Here is a 17421-nt window from a genome sequence, read left to right on the forward strand (position 1 = left end):
GCTAGCAGTGTATTAAGTTAGCACAGGTTACCTTAACATGATGTCGTGACGTCGATGGGGAGGGCTGATAAAAACAGCACACCCCAATCAGAACTTCCTCAGTAGCGGAGCCTATTCTTCTCATATTTCAGTTATCATATTATTCTCTTTAACATGCGGAAGTAACAGGGGCTATGGTCTCCTACAAATAGGGCGCCAGGGCTATGAACGGGACAAATGTCCTTCAAGAGTGCCACATTTCAAGTAATACAAATGTAAAGCATAGCGCGAGTAACGAGGATTGATCCTTTTCCGCATACTGTTTTTGTTGTGATTAAAGGTGGCTGCTTGGCCACTTATGCAAAGAATTACCACCTCCTAAAAATGAACATGGTGCCCTTATATAATAGTGTTGAGTATCTTAATACAGCCCCTCACGTAGCTCCCAGGGGAGAGAAGTTAATAGTGTTCACAAATTCTTGCTACTTTTCTACACTTCTTCCTAATTTCATTGTTGCATTCCCATTAAGTTGAGTTTTCTGTGCAATCATACAAATGTATTTCTTCTAACAAAAAATAGAAATAGCACCGCACTCAAATAATAAATACCGTAGATTATTATATTTGTGAAATAACCTTTATTGTGGCTCACATAATGTCAATCCAATCAAAACCTCACAATGTTACCAAATCTGAGAAACTTGATGATGAACTCTGTAAGAGTCAAAAGCTTGTAACTCATCAACTATCTGTTGGTCCAATAAAAGCTATCAGACTACCTACTCCTTATCCTGCCTTTGTTATATTACCACACGGGGGAAAGGACAGGCTACCCCACCCTCTTCCTCAAGTCTGAGAAGCACAATTATTAGAATCGTTGATGAGACTGACACAAAGTTATACTTCTATCAATTCAAGAGGAAGGCAAATAATGAAATAAATAATAGGGGCAAGATTTTCCCATTTTGTTTTACAACGTTATAAATGCATGAGGATTATAAATTTAATGTCCGATATATTTTCTTTTTAAGGTGCACTAGGGACCTTTTTAATGTCCCTCTATCCCTCTACTGCTAAAACCCTAATTTGGCCCTCATTCTCTCCCGTCTCGATTATTGTAACCTCCTGCTGTCCGGCCTTCCTGTCTCTCACCTGTCTTCCTCTACAATCTATCCTAACCACTGCTGCTAGAATCTTTACTCTCTCCTAAATCTGTCTCAGCGTCTCTCCTTCTGAAATCCTTCTCCTGGCTTCCAATTAAACTCAGTTTCGCTTACAAAATGCTCCTCCTGACTTTTAAGTCTATATGTATATATATATATATATACACTCTTCTGCCCCTCCTTACAGTTCGGCCCTAATTTCTCATTATACACCTGTCCGACTTTTGCGTTCTGCTCAAGGATGCCTTCTCTCTACCCCTTTTGTATCTAAATCCCTTTCCTGCCTAAAACATTTCTCACTCACTGCACCTCGCCTCTGGAATGCCCTTCCCCTCAATATCAGACTGGCACCTCTCTCTCCACCTTTAGGTCCTTCTTAAAACACACCTCTTTAACAAAGCATATGATTAGCTCCGCTGATACTCTAGATCTCAGATGCAGTGACCTCAACCCCTTGCAGACACACACACTATAACACCCTCCTACTGTCTCTGTAAATTCTCTTTACTTACCACTTAGATTGTAAGCTCTTCGGGGCAGGGAATCCCTTTCCTAATGTTACTTTCATCTGAAGCGCTTATTCCCATTATGTGTTACATTATTCTGTCACGTGTATTACTGCTGTGTAGCGCTATGTACCTGGATGGCACTCTATAAATAAAGATTTACATACATACATACATACATACATACATACAGTACATGTGTAAATAGCCTGGGTTGCCAATAGTTGCAACAGGTACATTGGTCATTGTTTGTTTGTGCTTATCTTATAAATACATTTTATGTATCTATGTTTTTCTTCCAAGAAATAGGCAGTGTTGTTTGGTTGACTGTTTTCTTTGTGTTCTTTTTAATTGCACCGTGTTTTATATTGTACAACGTTTACTTGACTCATAAATGCTTTCCTGTAAATGCTCTCACCCTTTTGCAGCCAGAATGGCCAACAATACAGCAATCTTTCCAGCAGTGAAGGGATTAGGGGATTGGAATAAACCTGTATTTTATAAGGGCCTGAAACTACCCAAAGGTTGAATAGAACAATATTGAATTCGTAATTTAAACGAGTTCCATTAGTAACACAAACTTCCAGCTATTCTCACAAGAGAACAGGAATTCCCTTCCATGCCGGGGGGACTCACAAACAGCATTGAAATAATACAATGCTAAAATTCTGGCTTTCCTGACCACATGAATACATTTTTTTACTGCAGGTTTCCCAGAAGAGCAAAGTACAGCTAGTTCTCAAAGCAGATTTAAATACAGTTTGCTATCTGCACACTCATCTAAATGACTAGTTTCTTTCAACATCCATTTAGAAAATGGAAATGCTTGGATCTTTCAAAGACCTGATTTTCTGGTTTTGCATTATCAGATACACATCCTAAAGCTGCCTGCTTAGTGCTCCAAAATAAGCTAAAAGAGGGTCCCGGGTGCATGTGTAATGCCTCTTACAGTCTCATAGAGGCCTGCATGACACGAGGTAATGGTTACACAACTGCTCACATCACAACAGATTGTCATGTTGGACAAAAAGGCATCAGAGGGATTACCTCAGAAATGCAACATTCATCACATGACAAAGATCAATTTAGACGAATTTAGTTACACTCCCCCGGGGTGTTCTGTCTGTTAGAAGGGAGTTAAGGATGTGTTTTGGGAGGGAAGTGTCTGTATTACGTTTGCATCCACCATTTTCTCAGAGGTTGAAGTAAGATTCCCAAGAAGCTGTACTGTACATGAACAAACTGTACTGTAACATTTCCACCGCATAGTAATCTGTAAACAGTCTCGCTTTGGTTGTATGTCCTAAAAGTAGTGCTTTTTCCCCTTATTTGTACTATGTTTGTATGTCTTTCAGCAATGGGTAGAAGGGCTAAGATCTATCACGCATAACTTTAGAGCCAACAACGTCAGTCCAATGACATGTCTCAAAAAACAGTAAGTGTCCTTTATGTGTCTGTTTGCTGTCCCGTTTATTGTATGTGAATGTATGTGCCTTATTTAGAAACTAGAAACTGGCTTCTACATTTATTCACATGATGGGTAACACAGAGCTACATATATTTGCGTTTTTGTTTTTAAACTCACAGTTGCATTTCAATGACTAAGCCGAATAAAGTAAATAAAAATATAGTCATTGGCATCATAGGTGGAGATGCGCTATGCTCAGATACGGGTTATGACATGATTGTGGTGCAGCAGCCCTACAGAATAGGGGTAGTCAACTTCAGTTCTCAAGTGTAACCAACAGGGTTTAGGATATCCCTTCTTCAGCACAGAATGTGCAGTCTTTGTCTTTGCCACGGATTGAGCCACCGGTGCTGAAGCAGGGATATCTTGAGAACCTGACCTGTTGGTTACCCTTTAAGACTGGAGTTGCCCACCCCTGGAATATAGAAACACTGCAAGTGATATGAATGACAAACGGTCTGTGCATCATACAATTTCATGGTGGTTAAGGGTCAGTTATAAATTGTAAGATTTGATTTATAAAACCTCTGAAGGGGGAAATGGAGTAAATAGAGTGCATTGATGGGAGAGTGGAGACTAAAAAAGTTTCAGCAAGTTTTCAAGGGGCACAGTTTTGAAAAATTAAAATAACAATATTCCTGGAAATTACTTGCACAGAGTTTTTCGTCAAAGTATATTGTAACATGACTAGGTGAGCGGACATTTGTGATATATATATATATATATATATATATATATATATATATATATATATATACACATGCACACATACACACACACATACACACACACATACACATACACACATACACACACATACACACACACACACACACACAGTGACAAGAAAAACATTGTGAATCCAAGTTCTAAAAATAGATGAAGATAACCTGATCAAACAAATGACACACAAACATGATACTTTTTCAACATTTATTGAAATGTTGTGAGAATCCATGTATGAAAAAGTATATGAACCTTTAGATTCAGTACCTGGTTGCACCCCCTTGAGCAGCAATAACGTAAACTAACCATTTCCTGTGACTGCTGGTCAGTCTCTCACATCGGTTTTGAGGAATTTGGGCACATTCTTCCTTACAGAACTGCTTCAACTCAGTGACATTTGAGGGCTTCCTTGAATGGAGAGCTCGCTTCTGGTCCTTCCACAACATTTCGATGGATGTTTAGATCCTGACTTTGACTAGGTCATTCCCAAATGCGGAATTTCTTCTTCTGCACCCATTCTTTTGTAGATCTGCTTGTATGTTTAGGATAATTCTCTTGCTGCATGACCAACATTCGGTTCAGGTTCAGCTCATGGACAGATGGCCTCATATTTTCATCTACAATTCTCTGATACAGTGCAGAATTCATGGTTCAGTCAATGATGGCAAGCTGTCCAGGTCCATCACACTCCCACCACCATGCTTGACGCTTGGGATAACGTTCTTCTGTTCGAGCGCACTGTTTGATTTTTGCCAAATATAACGTTTCTCATTGAGGCCAAAAGTTCCACTTTTGACTCGTCTGTCCAGAGAACATTGTTCCAGAAGTCTTCTGGATCATCTATGTGCTCTTTGGCAAACATCAGCAATGTTATTTTAAGAGAGCAGAGATTTTGTCCGGGCTATCATTCCATGAACACCATTCTTTTTCAGTCTTTTTCTGATAGGAGTCATGAACTCTAACATTAGCCGAGGCGAGAGTGGCCTGCAGATCTTTAGATGTTACTCTGTGGTTCTTTGTGACTTACTGGATAATTTGCCGTTTTTTCTTGGAGAGATTTTAGTAGGATGGCAGCTCCTGGGTAGAGTGTCTGTGGTCTTGAACTTTCTCCATTTGTAGACTGTCTGTCTGACAGTGGATTGGTGGAGCCCCAAATCCTTAGAAATTGTTTTGTAACCCATTCGCGACTGATGAGCATAAATAACTGCTTTTCTGAGGTTTTCAGAGATTCATTTTGATCGTGGCATGATATGTTTCCAAGCACCTGTATGGTGAAGACCAACGTCACAAAGTTTCTGATCATTATATAGGATGTTGCCTCCCAAACTCACACCTAAGATCTACATAATTATTTAAACACCTTATTCTAATTATCCCCTTTCATTTAGCTGCTAAAACCAGGGTTTCACTTTTGCATATGCCCTGACTCTTAATTACTCATTGTTTGTCAAAGACATGGAATTGGTTAATATAAACCCTATTGGTTATTTAAGAAAAGACTGGTTTTGATTCAAGAAGGTTATCATGGAAAAACTATGGAATTTCCGTAATTATCATTGGAGTTCACAAACTTTTTCTCGGAACTGTATATATGAATATTCCTACAAAGTGTCATTTACATCAAACATTTCAAGCTTTATGAAGTGTAAAGTTGATAAGTAGACTTTGTAATTTGAAAAAGACAGCATGTGCATTATGGCCACACAGTTGAAAATAAAGTAATAGTTGAAGGTTTTTGATATGTGTGAAGGGCACTGTTAGAATTTGAGTATGTGTATTGAGGAGGTATACTGCACATTACTCACATCTGTTGACATGCTCAAATTCTGCCTAAAAAGAAAAGGAGAAAATGAACGTGTCTGAGATGGTCAGGGCATGAATGTGTGTAAATGACATACAGTAATTGATGTATGATATTAAGTGTGAGTGTGTGTTAACCCCATTTGCTACCAGATGGGCAAACCAATGCATTGCTGGAAAAATACAGAAAGAAATGGGTAAAAACAATGTAGAGGTTTGCATTATAGAACAATATACAGTTAGGTCCGGAAATAATTTGACACTGACACAATTTTCATAATTTTGGCTTTGTACGCCACCACAATGGATTTGAAATGAAACAACTGAGATGCAATAGAAGTGCAGACTTTCAGCTTTAATTCAAGGGGTTGAACAAAAATATTGTATGAAACGTTTAGGAATTGCAACCATTTTCATACACAGTCCCCTTATTTCAGGGACTCAAATGTAATTGGACAAATTAACACAATCATAAATAAAATGTTCATTTTTAATACTTTGTCGAGAATCCTTTGCAGGCAATGACTGCTTGATGTCTGGAATGCATGGAATCACCAAACGCTGGGTTTCCTCCTTTCTGATGCTTTGCCAGGCCTTTACTGCAGCTGTCTTCAGTTGTTGTTTGTTCGTGGGTCTTTCTGCCTTAAGTTTTGTCTTCAGCAAGTGAAATGCATGTTCGATCGGGTTGAGATCAGGTGATTGACTCGGCCATTGCAGAATATTCCACTTCTTTGCCTTAAAAACTCCTGGGTTGCTTTCGCAGTATATTTTGGGTCATTGTCCATCTGTAAAGTGAAGCGCCGTCCAATCAACTTCGCTGAATTTGGCTGAATCTGAGCAGACAATATATCCCTATACACTTCAGAATTCATCCGGCTGCTTCTGTCTTCTGTCACATCATCAATAAACACTAGTGACCCAGTGCCATTGTAAGCCATGCATGCCCATGCCATCACTCTGCCTCCTCTGTGTTTTACAGATGATGTGGTATGCTTCGAATCATGAGCCATTCCAAGCCTTCTCCATACTTTTTTCTTCCCATCATTCTGGTAAAGGTTGATCTTAGTTTCATCTGTCCAAAGAATGCTGTTCCAGAACTGGGCTGGCTTTTTTAGATATTGTTTGGGAAAGTCTAATCTGGCCTTTCTATTCTTGAGGCTTATGAGCCTAAGGATGCCCTGTTTCACTTGCATTCAGAACTCCTTTGATCGCATGTTGTGGGTTCAACTCCAGACCTTTTACCTGCTTAATTGATTATGAAATAACGAAGGAATAGCCCACACCTGTCCATGAAACAGCTTTTGAGTCACTTGTCCAATTACTTTTGGTCCTTTGAAAAAGAGGGGTCTACATATTAGAGATGTAATTCCTAAACCCTTCCTCCAATTTGGATGTGAAAACACTCAAATTAAAGCTGATAGACTGCCCTTTTTGCCCATATTCATTATTTAACTGTAAATTGAATTTATTTTGGTACACAGCCGAAATAACAAAACTTGACCAATTATTTCTGGACCTAACTGTATAAAGGTAGTGAGCAATGAATTATACAATATGCTTGTATGCCTGTGTTTAATGGTCTAGGACAAACTGCTGCTAGTGTTTAGCCCCCATGCACCTCTCCACTGGTACATCTCTCCGCTGGCCGCTTCGCCACCAAGGTAAGACCCTAATCTTATCCCTTACCCTAAAAACCCCTAATCTTAACCCCTAATACTAATGCTACCCGTACCCTAAAAACCTTAAGCCCTAATCCCCAACCCTTAAAAACCTAAACTCCTTACCCTAATCTCCAACCCGTAGAAACCTAAACCCATACCCTAATCCCCTACCCTTAAAACCTAACCCCTTACCCTACAACCCCTATCCTTAACCCCCTACACTAACTGCTAAAACCCATTAACTTACCTTATTGGCGAAACTGCCGGCGGCTGAGTGTCCAGTAGCGGAGTGGTAGCGGTGATGGGTTCCTCTGCCACCGAATGCCAGCATTGATTTGGCTGCGGCAAAATGCGCGACCTAATGTGCGATTACGTGTGTTTAATAATGTGTGAGAGGGCAGTATGTAACAATGTGTGAGAGGGCAGTATGTAACAATGTGTGAGAGAGGGCAGTATGTAATAATGTGTGAGAGAGGGCAGTATGTAATAATGTGTGAGAGAGGGCAGTATGTAATAATGTGTGAGAAAGGGCAGTATGTAATAATGTGTGAGAGAGGGCAGTATGTAATAATGTGTGAGAGAGGCAGTATGCAATAATGTGTGAGAGAGGGCAGTATGTAATAATTTGTGAGAGAGGGCAGTATTTAATAATGGGTGAGAGAGGGCAGTATGTATCAGCGGTAGCTGAAACATTTTTCAAATGCTACTGTATAACATTTTATCACATGATTGCTTTGGGTCATCTAAAGAAATGCGATTACAATTAATAGTGATTGCTTCAAGAAACTGACCTGATCTCTTTGTAAGATGGTGACCATTAGATAAAGATGATATTTTTGCTGTTTTGGTAGCAGTTTATTTTTGTCTTAATGCAGGCATCAATTGACATTGTGGTCATTTTGTTGTTTCACTGTAATTCCAATTAAAATGTTGCAGTGAGCAAGCCATGCATAACATATAGGATCTAATGGGACTATACGCAAGATAAATCCCTTTACTATCAGTGTGACTTTATTTCCATAACACTGTCTTTTTACATAATTGGAAGCATTGTCGTTTCAGTGAATATTGCTTATAACACTAGGAGATCAGGAAGATGCATAGATATTGCCTACACTGTGAGATCCACTAGCATTACTGTTCACTCCTTGTGAAGGAAAGTGCAGACATATATTTTGTTCTGACACAAGGGCTACATCATTTTAATATCTCCATAACCATGGAGTTCCTTGTGTAAAATTACATTGATTCTGACTAGATTAAAAAGAAAGAAAAAAAAGGAAATATGCACACAAACAAAGTCAGTATTTCAGCCTTATCAACACAATGTACTAATTGTGCTGATTGAAACTAATCATACTGCTTGCAGTGGAAACCAATAGTATTAGATTTAGCAATGATGATGAAAAAATATTGAAATAAATCCAATGGAAATGTCCCTGTGTATGTTTTGCACACACATTTTTATTAGGAATGTAATAAATCCACATGCTGCAGTGCGTTACACTAGTGATGGAAAATAAAGAGTACTCATCGTTGTAAAATTAGAATGCACGGAACACATCTTATTGGCGTTACAAGGCAGCATTTTGCTTCCAAGTACTAGGAACAGGAAAAGCGCTAATGACTAAACCAACGGAAGTCCTCAAGGGCCACCAGCAGATCAGGTTTTCTGGATACCCCTGCTTCAGCACAACTGGGTCAGTCGAAGACTGAGCTACTAATTGAGTCATCTGTGCCGAAGTAGGGATATCCTTAAAACCTGAACAGTTGGTGACCCTTGAGGACCAGCACAACCTCCAGAAATGTATTTGCCCGGGTTTATGCGGAGGTTGTGCTGATTCTCTTTTCTTTTTTGCTTCAAAGTATAAGTGAAAAACAAATATATCAAAGAGTGGCGCTCAAAAATTATATAAACAAATATAAACAAACAGCTTTTGTAGCTAAATATCTCAATACTGCATACTAAAGAATGTTTAGATCTGCAAAAGTAATCAATTTTGTGGAGCCGTGTGCTCCATTTTTTGCACTAACAAGAAATATCTTCCCAGTCATACAGTACTTGCCAGTGACCGTGTAAGACCATTGAATGTCTGTGTTCAGATGTAGATGTATATGTGTGTCACAGGATACTGAAATACATTTGTAAATACGTGATTGCAGTATTTTTTGTCCCTTCTTTTAGCTGGATGAAACTGACATTTCTCACAAATGTAAATGGAAAGATCCCAGTTAGAAGGTAAGAATATTGAAAGGAAATAATGTCTGGGAAATGTGGGAAGGTCCATAAGATTATTTTGTTGGCTTTGCAACTCACTTCTCGCCTCACAATGAGGAATCGGACACATAAATGCAGCGTGATGAGCCCGTAGGTGCACAATGACTGTTCTTGATTTTGCATTTCACGAAAAAATAAATAAAAACTTGCTCCAAACAAATGGGAAATCTGGTAAAACAATAATATATTAAACAAAAAATGTGGATGGGGTGGGGTGGGTGGTTTAACCGTGCCTCCCCCACCACAGAACAGGTTGCTTTCCTTTTAAGGTAACTTGTTTTCAAATATTTTTTTTATTCCATTTAGAGCTGTATTTCTGATATTTGATTTCAGACTTGTAAGGCCCAGATCCACAAAGCAATGTTAAATCCAGGCTCATGTTATCAAACTCTGTAACAGACATCATGTTCCCTGAGGTTAACACAAATCCACAAAGCTAATTATATGCAAAACAATAGTTATCCGTCTCTTTAGTATAGGCTTAACAATATGTTAAGTTATTGCTGCCTTGCGTTAACTTGAAATAACATGGCGTTAAGTCGGTCTTACTCCAATAGTGGCGTTACTTCCATCCAGACCCTTAATAGGTGTTTAATCAAAGTTAAAACAGAGATAAAGCACTTAACTCCATGTTATTGATCTGTGAAGATTCCCGTTGCCACTTAACGATGTGTAAACTTAAGTTAGCGCATCGTTAAATCAATAACGGCGCACTAAAGATCTGGGCCAAAATTGTGCCATGGACCTGCCACACTAATGAAGTACGACATTAACAAATGGCGTGTTTGTATCAGCACAAAAAAATGAATTTGGGCGAGAGCGGCAGAGAGAAAACGGGGCATGTAGATCAAGAGATGAGGATAGGGCAGAGTTGTAGTTCCTGACTAGGTTGTTGTGGTCTGAAGCAGAGCTGAGAGAGGAGAGGGAGGAGCATAAAGTGGACTCAAAAGTTGGTAGGTTAATAAAGTGCAGGTTTCTGCAGAGACGAGGTAGGGAAAAGGAGATGAGAACAGGACAGAGAGAAAATGAGATGAGGTGATGGTCAGTGAGAGGAAAACGGGAAATGGAGAATTCGGAGAGAGAAACATTTTTTAGTGAAAACCAGGTCTAGGTAGTGGCCATCCTTGTGGGTGCTGGCTGCAGTTCACTGTTGAAGGCCAAAAGAAGAGGTTAGAGAGAGAAAGCAGGAAGTCCAAGGGAGAGAGTGGTCATCAATATGGCAGTTGAAGTCCCCATGGAGAAGAAGAGGGGAGTCTGAGGAGAGAAAGAAAGAGAGCCAGGATTCAAAGTGAGAGAGAAAGATAGAAGGGGAATGAGTAGAGGTAGGTGGGGGATAGATGACCGCCACGTGGACAGGGAGAGGAGAGAAAATCTGGACAGTGTGAGCTTCAAAGGAGGGAAGAGCAAGAGAGAGAGAAGTAGGAAGGGTTCAGTAACTGCAGAGAGGAGAGCAGGAGCCCCAAGCCTCCACCTCTGCCATCAGGGCGCGAAGTGTGGGAGAAAGAAATGCCACCATAAGAGAGGGCAGCTTCCAGAGCAGAGTCAGACTGAGTGAGCCAAGTCTCAGTTATAGCAAATAGGAGCAGAGAGTGAGAGAAAAAGATGTTATGGACAGACAGGAACTTGTTAGAAAGGGAGCGAGCATTCCAAAGGGCACAGGAGAATGGAAGAGAGGAGAGATGGTGACAGGGGATGGGTATGAGGTTAGAGGGGTTGGCACCAGAAGGAGTAGATGTTGCATGTGGGAGGCAAGGACGAGCGCATGTAGAAATAAGAGAGGGACCAGGATTGGGAGAGATATCCCCAGAAGCAAGGAGAAGAATCATGGATAGAAAGAGAATGTGTGAAGCTGATTTGTAGGAGTGTATTTTAGTGCAGGGGATATAGCTGTGTAGTGTCAGAGGACGCAGGTAAGAAAGGAGTTCATGTGAATCGAGAAGTGGTGAAGGAAGGAGAGATAGAGATATATGAATAGAGTTAGAGACATACTGTAATGACGCTGGTAGAAAGAAGTGCGTATTTTGAAAAGAAGTGAGGTCAAAGCAAATAAAAACAGTAGTGGCAGCATGGCAGCAAAAGTGTTGTGCTGAGATCTGCAGTCTATGATAGATAATGTTCTCCTTTCCAGTATTATTTTAACTGCAATTACCCTTCTCAGCATGGTGTATCACTGAGTTTAGTGTTCATTTTCATTGCCTAGATATTATATCTTCCACATATATATATATATATATATATATATAATACTTATGTTTGGTTGAGTGCAATAATACGGGTCCCTTTGTGCTGATCACTCTTGATCGGTTTTTGTATATCCAGCTGAACCCTGTTATAACGCGGTACTCGGGGTCCACATAATGAGACCGCGTTATAACAGCGATCGCGTTAAAAAAAATATATTTTTTAAAAACAAAATGGCCGCCACGATCAGGGGTTCCGCAAGGAATTATCCGCATCTGCTTCATTAGCTTCGGGCGAGGGTGGTGTGTGTGTGTGCGTTTTGTTTAAATAGGGCTCTTGTTGCCTGTCCTTTCCCCTATGGCTTTTGACACCCAAAGACTACATTTCCCAGCATGCTCGCTGCCTGATAGAGCCTCGTGATTTGTTATTAAAGTTTGGCCAGAAAAAAAAATATTCTGCTGTCTGCTCTCTCCTCGCCTGCTTGCTTAAATGCCCCTGTCCTTTATTTTAATAAATGCACTTTTAGTCCTACTGCATCTGAAAGTTTCCCATTATACCATTTAGATTGTAAGCTCTTCGACGCAGGCCTTATGTTATAATTTACTTCCTGCTGTTCTCCCGGCTGCTTGTACTTTATTTCCCTGTATTGTACTTTCGTAAAGCGCTGCATACACTACTGGTGCTATATTTGAAAAAATTATATATATTCATACATATTATTTTCAAACACATAAAAACCTTTAAAAAAAAAAGTTAGACCAGCTTTCTTTTTTGTGTCTGCTTTAAACAGTTAAATCATTTTTCAGCCAGCTATAACTATCTACTTGGATTAATGACCTTAAATAGTTGTTGTAGTCAAAATAAAAAATATATTTAAAAAAAAAAAACTTTGCTAGTTTTTATGGGTAGAAGAGGAACACAGATGCAAAATGTATGCAGTTTGCTCCATTCAGGCCAGTGTCTGGAGGTTGTATCAGCATGGTGGCTAGCAGTAATATACACGCTTATTTTAAAGTAGCATTTCCAACCATTTTCAGCATTGGGTTTTATAACCAGGGAGGGGAGGAAGGGGGAGGAGGGGTGCCCCAGAATTAAATTGCCTATTTTCCTCTCCAGGGACACCCCAGTTCCCAATAAACTTACAGTTCTTAGTTGCCGGGTGTCTTGCAGTGAATTTAAAAATATAGCAGTCAGTATTGTCCAATAGGAAACCATAACTACATCCCCCTGATAATGTTGCGGCTTCCAATTGGACCACGGGATGTGGCAACCATTTTGAATTCCGGAAGAGTCTCATGAACTGGCAGGTCCCTGGGACTCAAAATAGTAAATGAATGAAAATGAACAGATGGGATTGTTGCTTTACCACTGCATAAAATGCACAAACAATATATTTCTTCATGCATTTAAAATACACGTTCATAACTAGCATAATGCAAGATTCTTGCAAGATTTTGCAGGGTAAATAATGTTAATAATCTTCTAGCTATTGGTCAGCGATGAAATCACAGTGGCGTTGTATTGGCATTGTATTGTTAGGCATATAATGAGCGTGTGGCTTTGGAAGTGCATCTTCAATGAGAGATATTGAACGTTATGATCATCATGCAAGAAACATTGGATTTAAACTCTGCATCACGTTGTGACTACAACGGAGCTAAGGGACGACCTTCATGCCCAAGACATCACTAGTGCAGGGCAGGCCTCACAGCGCTGAAGGTCTTTACTGTCATTGCGTTGGTGTATTCACATTGCTATCCTTGTTTCTTATAGTATTACAAGAACATTTGCATCCGGAAAAACAGAAAAAGTGATATTTCAAGTATTGAAGGAATTGGGTCTTCCCAGTGGAAAGGTATTTATTGAATTTAAGAGTAATTGTTTCCCAGTGAATATTATGCATATGTATTAATATGTACGATGTAGAAATGAAACTATTGCTTATTTGTTTCTTCTCTCTGCATAATGTTTCTTGTTCTCTAATAGCCCCAATTTCTCTATTTTTGTCCTTTCTCTCTCTTTCTCATTCTTCCTCTACGTTGGCTTTATAGATTCTCTGCACTTTTGCCGCCAACCAAGCACCAGCATTGCACTGTGGATTTGGTCCTCTTCCATTAGAATTGGCTGCATCCACTCTAGTGAATAAGAGATGAGAAAGGCCAGAAACAGTCCGTTATAAAGCAGTGCATCCAGAGCTGTTAAATAGCATGCGTATGTAGGCGTTAAATGATAACAACAGATATGTTGCAGGTTCAAGGTCAGTTAGGACAGGCAATGGAAGAAACATTTCAGATGTGTATAATTTTCAGACTTTGCAACTTTATATTCGTTTTTCTCTTAGACTGCACTTATAGTGCCGGCGCCAGCGACGCCGCGGCAAAACAAATGCCTTGCCGGCGTCGCATGCGCTTATAGTAAGTGCGACGTGATGGCGCAACGGATTGGTCGCGATCCCTGGAAGTCACCTCTATTTGATTTTCCAGAGACCGTCACCTGACCGTCGCGTCGCCGGCACTATAAGCGCAGCCTTAGAAGAAGCAATGGGCAGCTGGAAACACATAAATATAGAACAATATTCTAGAATAAAACACATACACTTTCAAGGGGTATTAGATATTTTCTCATAAAACGTGATTATTCCTTTAGGTCTGTAGAATACTTGTAGCTGTCCAACAATGACTGCCTTCTTATGGTCTCTATATGCATGTGTCGCTCTAGCAGTGAGGCGGTTGCGTCAGGCAGGCACCCTGTAGGAAAGTACAACTGCTTTCCTAGTAATGCAACAACCTGCATACTGTATATATTCAAAGGATCATGTATTCAGCCCTGCAGATTTTTCTTCTATGGTCCTTGCATGAAATGGTCATTAATTCATTGTATGAAATATTAATTCACTGATTCATATATGATCATGAAAATTGGAGAAGTTGTTTGGAACTTGTCCTTAGGCGACTACAGCAGCCTTTTCCAAATATGGTATATATATGTCAAGGTTTCAAGTGCCTATTCAAATATATCAATTACAAAACAAAGAGAGAAATAAGGGCTATTGTTACTAAGCGGTGCTATGCCATAAAACACCTTAGAGTCCGTTCAAGTGAATGGGCCATAAAGTATTTTTCGACTCCTAAAAGGGACTTATGGCATAGCACAACTTAGTTAATATGGGCCATAATCTGTATAGGCTACAAACAAGACTTGGAGATGTTGGGCTGGAGGTTCTAAAGCTATGTATGTGGGAAAGGTTTTTGATGTGAGGGAAAATAAGGCCTACGAGCACAAATGTAATAAGAGTTATTTATTCACATTGCTTTGTTCTCTTTACTATTGAAAAGTTTAACAGCTGTGACTCTGAGTTTTATTTATATATGGTCCAATTATTGTCACTTCTTACTGTGTTTATACTATGGTAGTTTTACGTACAAATGTACTGTAGGTTAACCAAATATGCATCATTCTTTATGCTTCTTTGCAGAACGATGAAATTGAGCCACTTGCTTTCACATTTGATAAGTTTTATGAACTTACACAAAAGATTTGTCCCCGAACTGATATAGAAGAGCTATTTAAGAAGATGTAAGTTTACATTTAGCTTCTTTACTTTTATCTCTTTTACAATGCTTTTTTCCCCTAACATTTCTTTCCTTTGTAAATGTATGTAAATCTACACATATATTTGCGTTAAATGTTTCTTTTACTAATTGATGCTTTGTATAAATTTATTAAGCATTCCGGTAAATTTGCACTTATACTGTACCTCAAAACATCAGTGTGAAAGAATACAGGTACATCTGATAAATGTTCCTGTTTTGCACTGGCTTTTACTAACTGTCTACAGATTAACTTGCTTGGTTAGATATTAACAAAGTTCTTAAATTAACTATGTTAAGAACAGATTTGAGTAATAATTTGCTAAAGCACATTCAAGTTAGATCTTTTAATATGTAGAACGTCTGTTATATAAATGTCTATTAAAAGCATAGCAGAATAGAGCATATTGAAAAACAGCCACAGATAACACACACACAGATATATTGGAAAACACTGTAAGACTAAGCAAAGCTACAATATATATTTATATATATATATATATATATATATATATACAGTGTTCGACAAACCTATACATTTGCTCGCCCTGGGCGAGTGGATTTAACCCCTGGGCGAGTAAATATTGGCCCAAGCAGCACACGTTTAGTACTAGGTGGCGAGTAGATTTTTTTGTGTGGCGAGTAGATTTTTTGGTGATTTGTCAACCACTGTATATATATATATATATATATATATTGAATGTAGTTATGAAGATGTCAACATGTAAATTATACTTAATACATTCTATGAGAACTTACGTTTTTCTAACAAATTTCTTTTCAGCAATGGAGACAAATCTGATTATTTAACGGTAGACCAATTAGTGAGCTTTCTAAATGAAGTAAGCTTTTTCATACATTAACTTCTATAAAAGTCTGTCTGCCGTGGCTTGCCTCTTCCAGTCCTTTCCATTGCATGTGTCATACAATCAGTTTGCTTTTGCCTCTGATCTGCTGATCTTCCTACTATGGCAACATCCAGATGCAACAAATCAAATGCTTCTTCATATTTCCTTTTGGCTTTCTCCATGTTTGCTTTCCAAATTGCTTTTGTGATTACACCCTGTTTTGTGCTAACGTGTTGCTGTTGATTTTATATAGCTGTGTTTTTTTGCATTATAAATGTGTACGGTATGTCACAGAAAATTGTGTACTGCAATTTTCATTTCCAGTCTGGTTATTGATATCCCAAAAGTGTACTCGTACTGAAAATAGAGATTTATTCTTACCTACAGGTAAAATCAAGGGTGTGCTTGCAGTGGTCAGTTATGAAAGAAATGAAGGACAAAGTAGGTACCGGGAAGTCTGTTGAAGATCAGGGCCTTCAGTTGAAGGCTGGCGATATGGAGTGTAATTCACTGACCATCAGGCACACGCAACTGAAGAATTCAAGGCAAATTAACACGCTCATATAGCAATAAGTGCACAAAAGTGCTGTACATAAAAACATTAAGCAAAGGACTCGGTTGAAGACTTCTGTGTATCTTTTTGCTTAATTCAAGCTTTCATTAAATTCACCATCACAAATGTGGATAACAACTCCAGGATTAACTACTGTAGTTTTCATTGATCTTTTCCCCGAAAACATACAGTAACTAGCTTTATAACAGTTTTGCAACCTTAAGCCTGAAGACCAGTGGGAGAAAGCCCTCTATGGTGTATTTTCACTAAAGTGTGCTAAGCTGTAGATCGCATTCACTTGAATCGGAGTTAAAATTGCACTCTATGGGGTAGATACTCAAAGCTCTGTTAAATCTGGGCACCAACGTGACGTTACCTAAATAAGTAACGTCCGTTAGTGCTCCTCAATTTAAATGGGTATGCACAAAGCTGATTATGGAAGATGAACGCCTGTCGGGCTGCGCATTTTTGCTCATTTTTGCATACGGTTAACTTCAGGATAAGCACTAACCCGGCGCCAACTGTCTGTAACACTGGCTTGCGTTAGCCATATGCTAAGGAAGATCTTCCTTCCCAATGCATCTTCCTTCCCAATACAAATGCATACATTAATCCCTTGGATGCCATAGTTGCTGTGAAGGCATTATGCATGCTTTCATGGCCACTAA

At 39.1% G+C, this 17421-nt stretch overlaps 1 protein-coding gene across 5 annotated transcripts in view; it reads left to right on the plus strand.

Moving 5' to 3' along the window:
• Nucleotides 1–17421, plus strand: part of PLCB4 (phospholipase C beta 4) — a 335443-nt gene that overhangs the window by 193910 nt on the left and 124112 nt on the right. For all 5 annotated transcript variants that reach the window (XM_075596024.1, XM_075596022.1, XM_075596021.1 and 2 more), the window contains 5 exons: nt 3004–3083; nt 9489–9542; nt 13536–13617; nt 15238–15338; nt 16137–16194. In XM_075596024.1, the coding sequence (XP_075452139.1) occupies nt 3004–3083; nt 9489–9542; nt 13536–13617; nt 15238–15338; nt 16137–16194 (375 nt within the window). The remainder of the gene's footprint in view (nt 1–3003; nt 3084–9488; nt 9543–13535; nt 13618–15237; nt 15339–16136; nt 16195–17421) is intronic.

The sequence above is a fragment of the Ascaphus truei genome, chromosome 4 (genome assembly GCF_040206685.1).
Source record: "Ascaphus truei isolate aAscTru1 chromosome 4, aAscTru1.hap1, whole genome shotgun sequence".
Classification (NCBI taxonomy): Eukaryota; Metazoa; Chordata; class Amphibia; order Anura; family Ascaphidae; genus Ascaphus; species Ascaphus truei.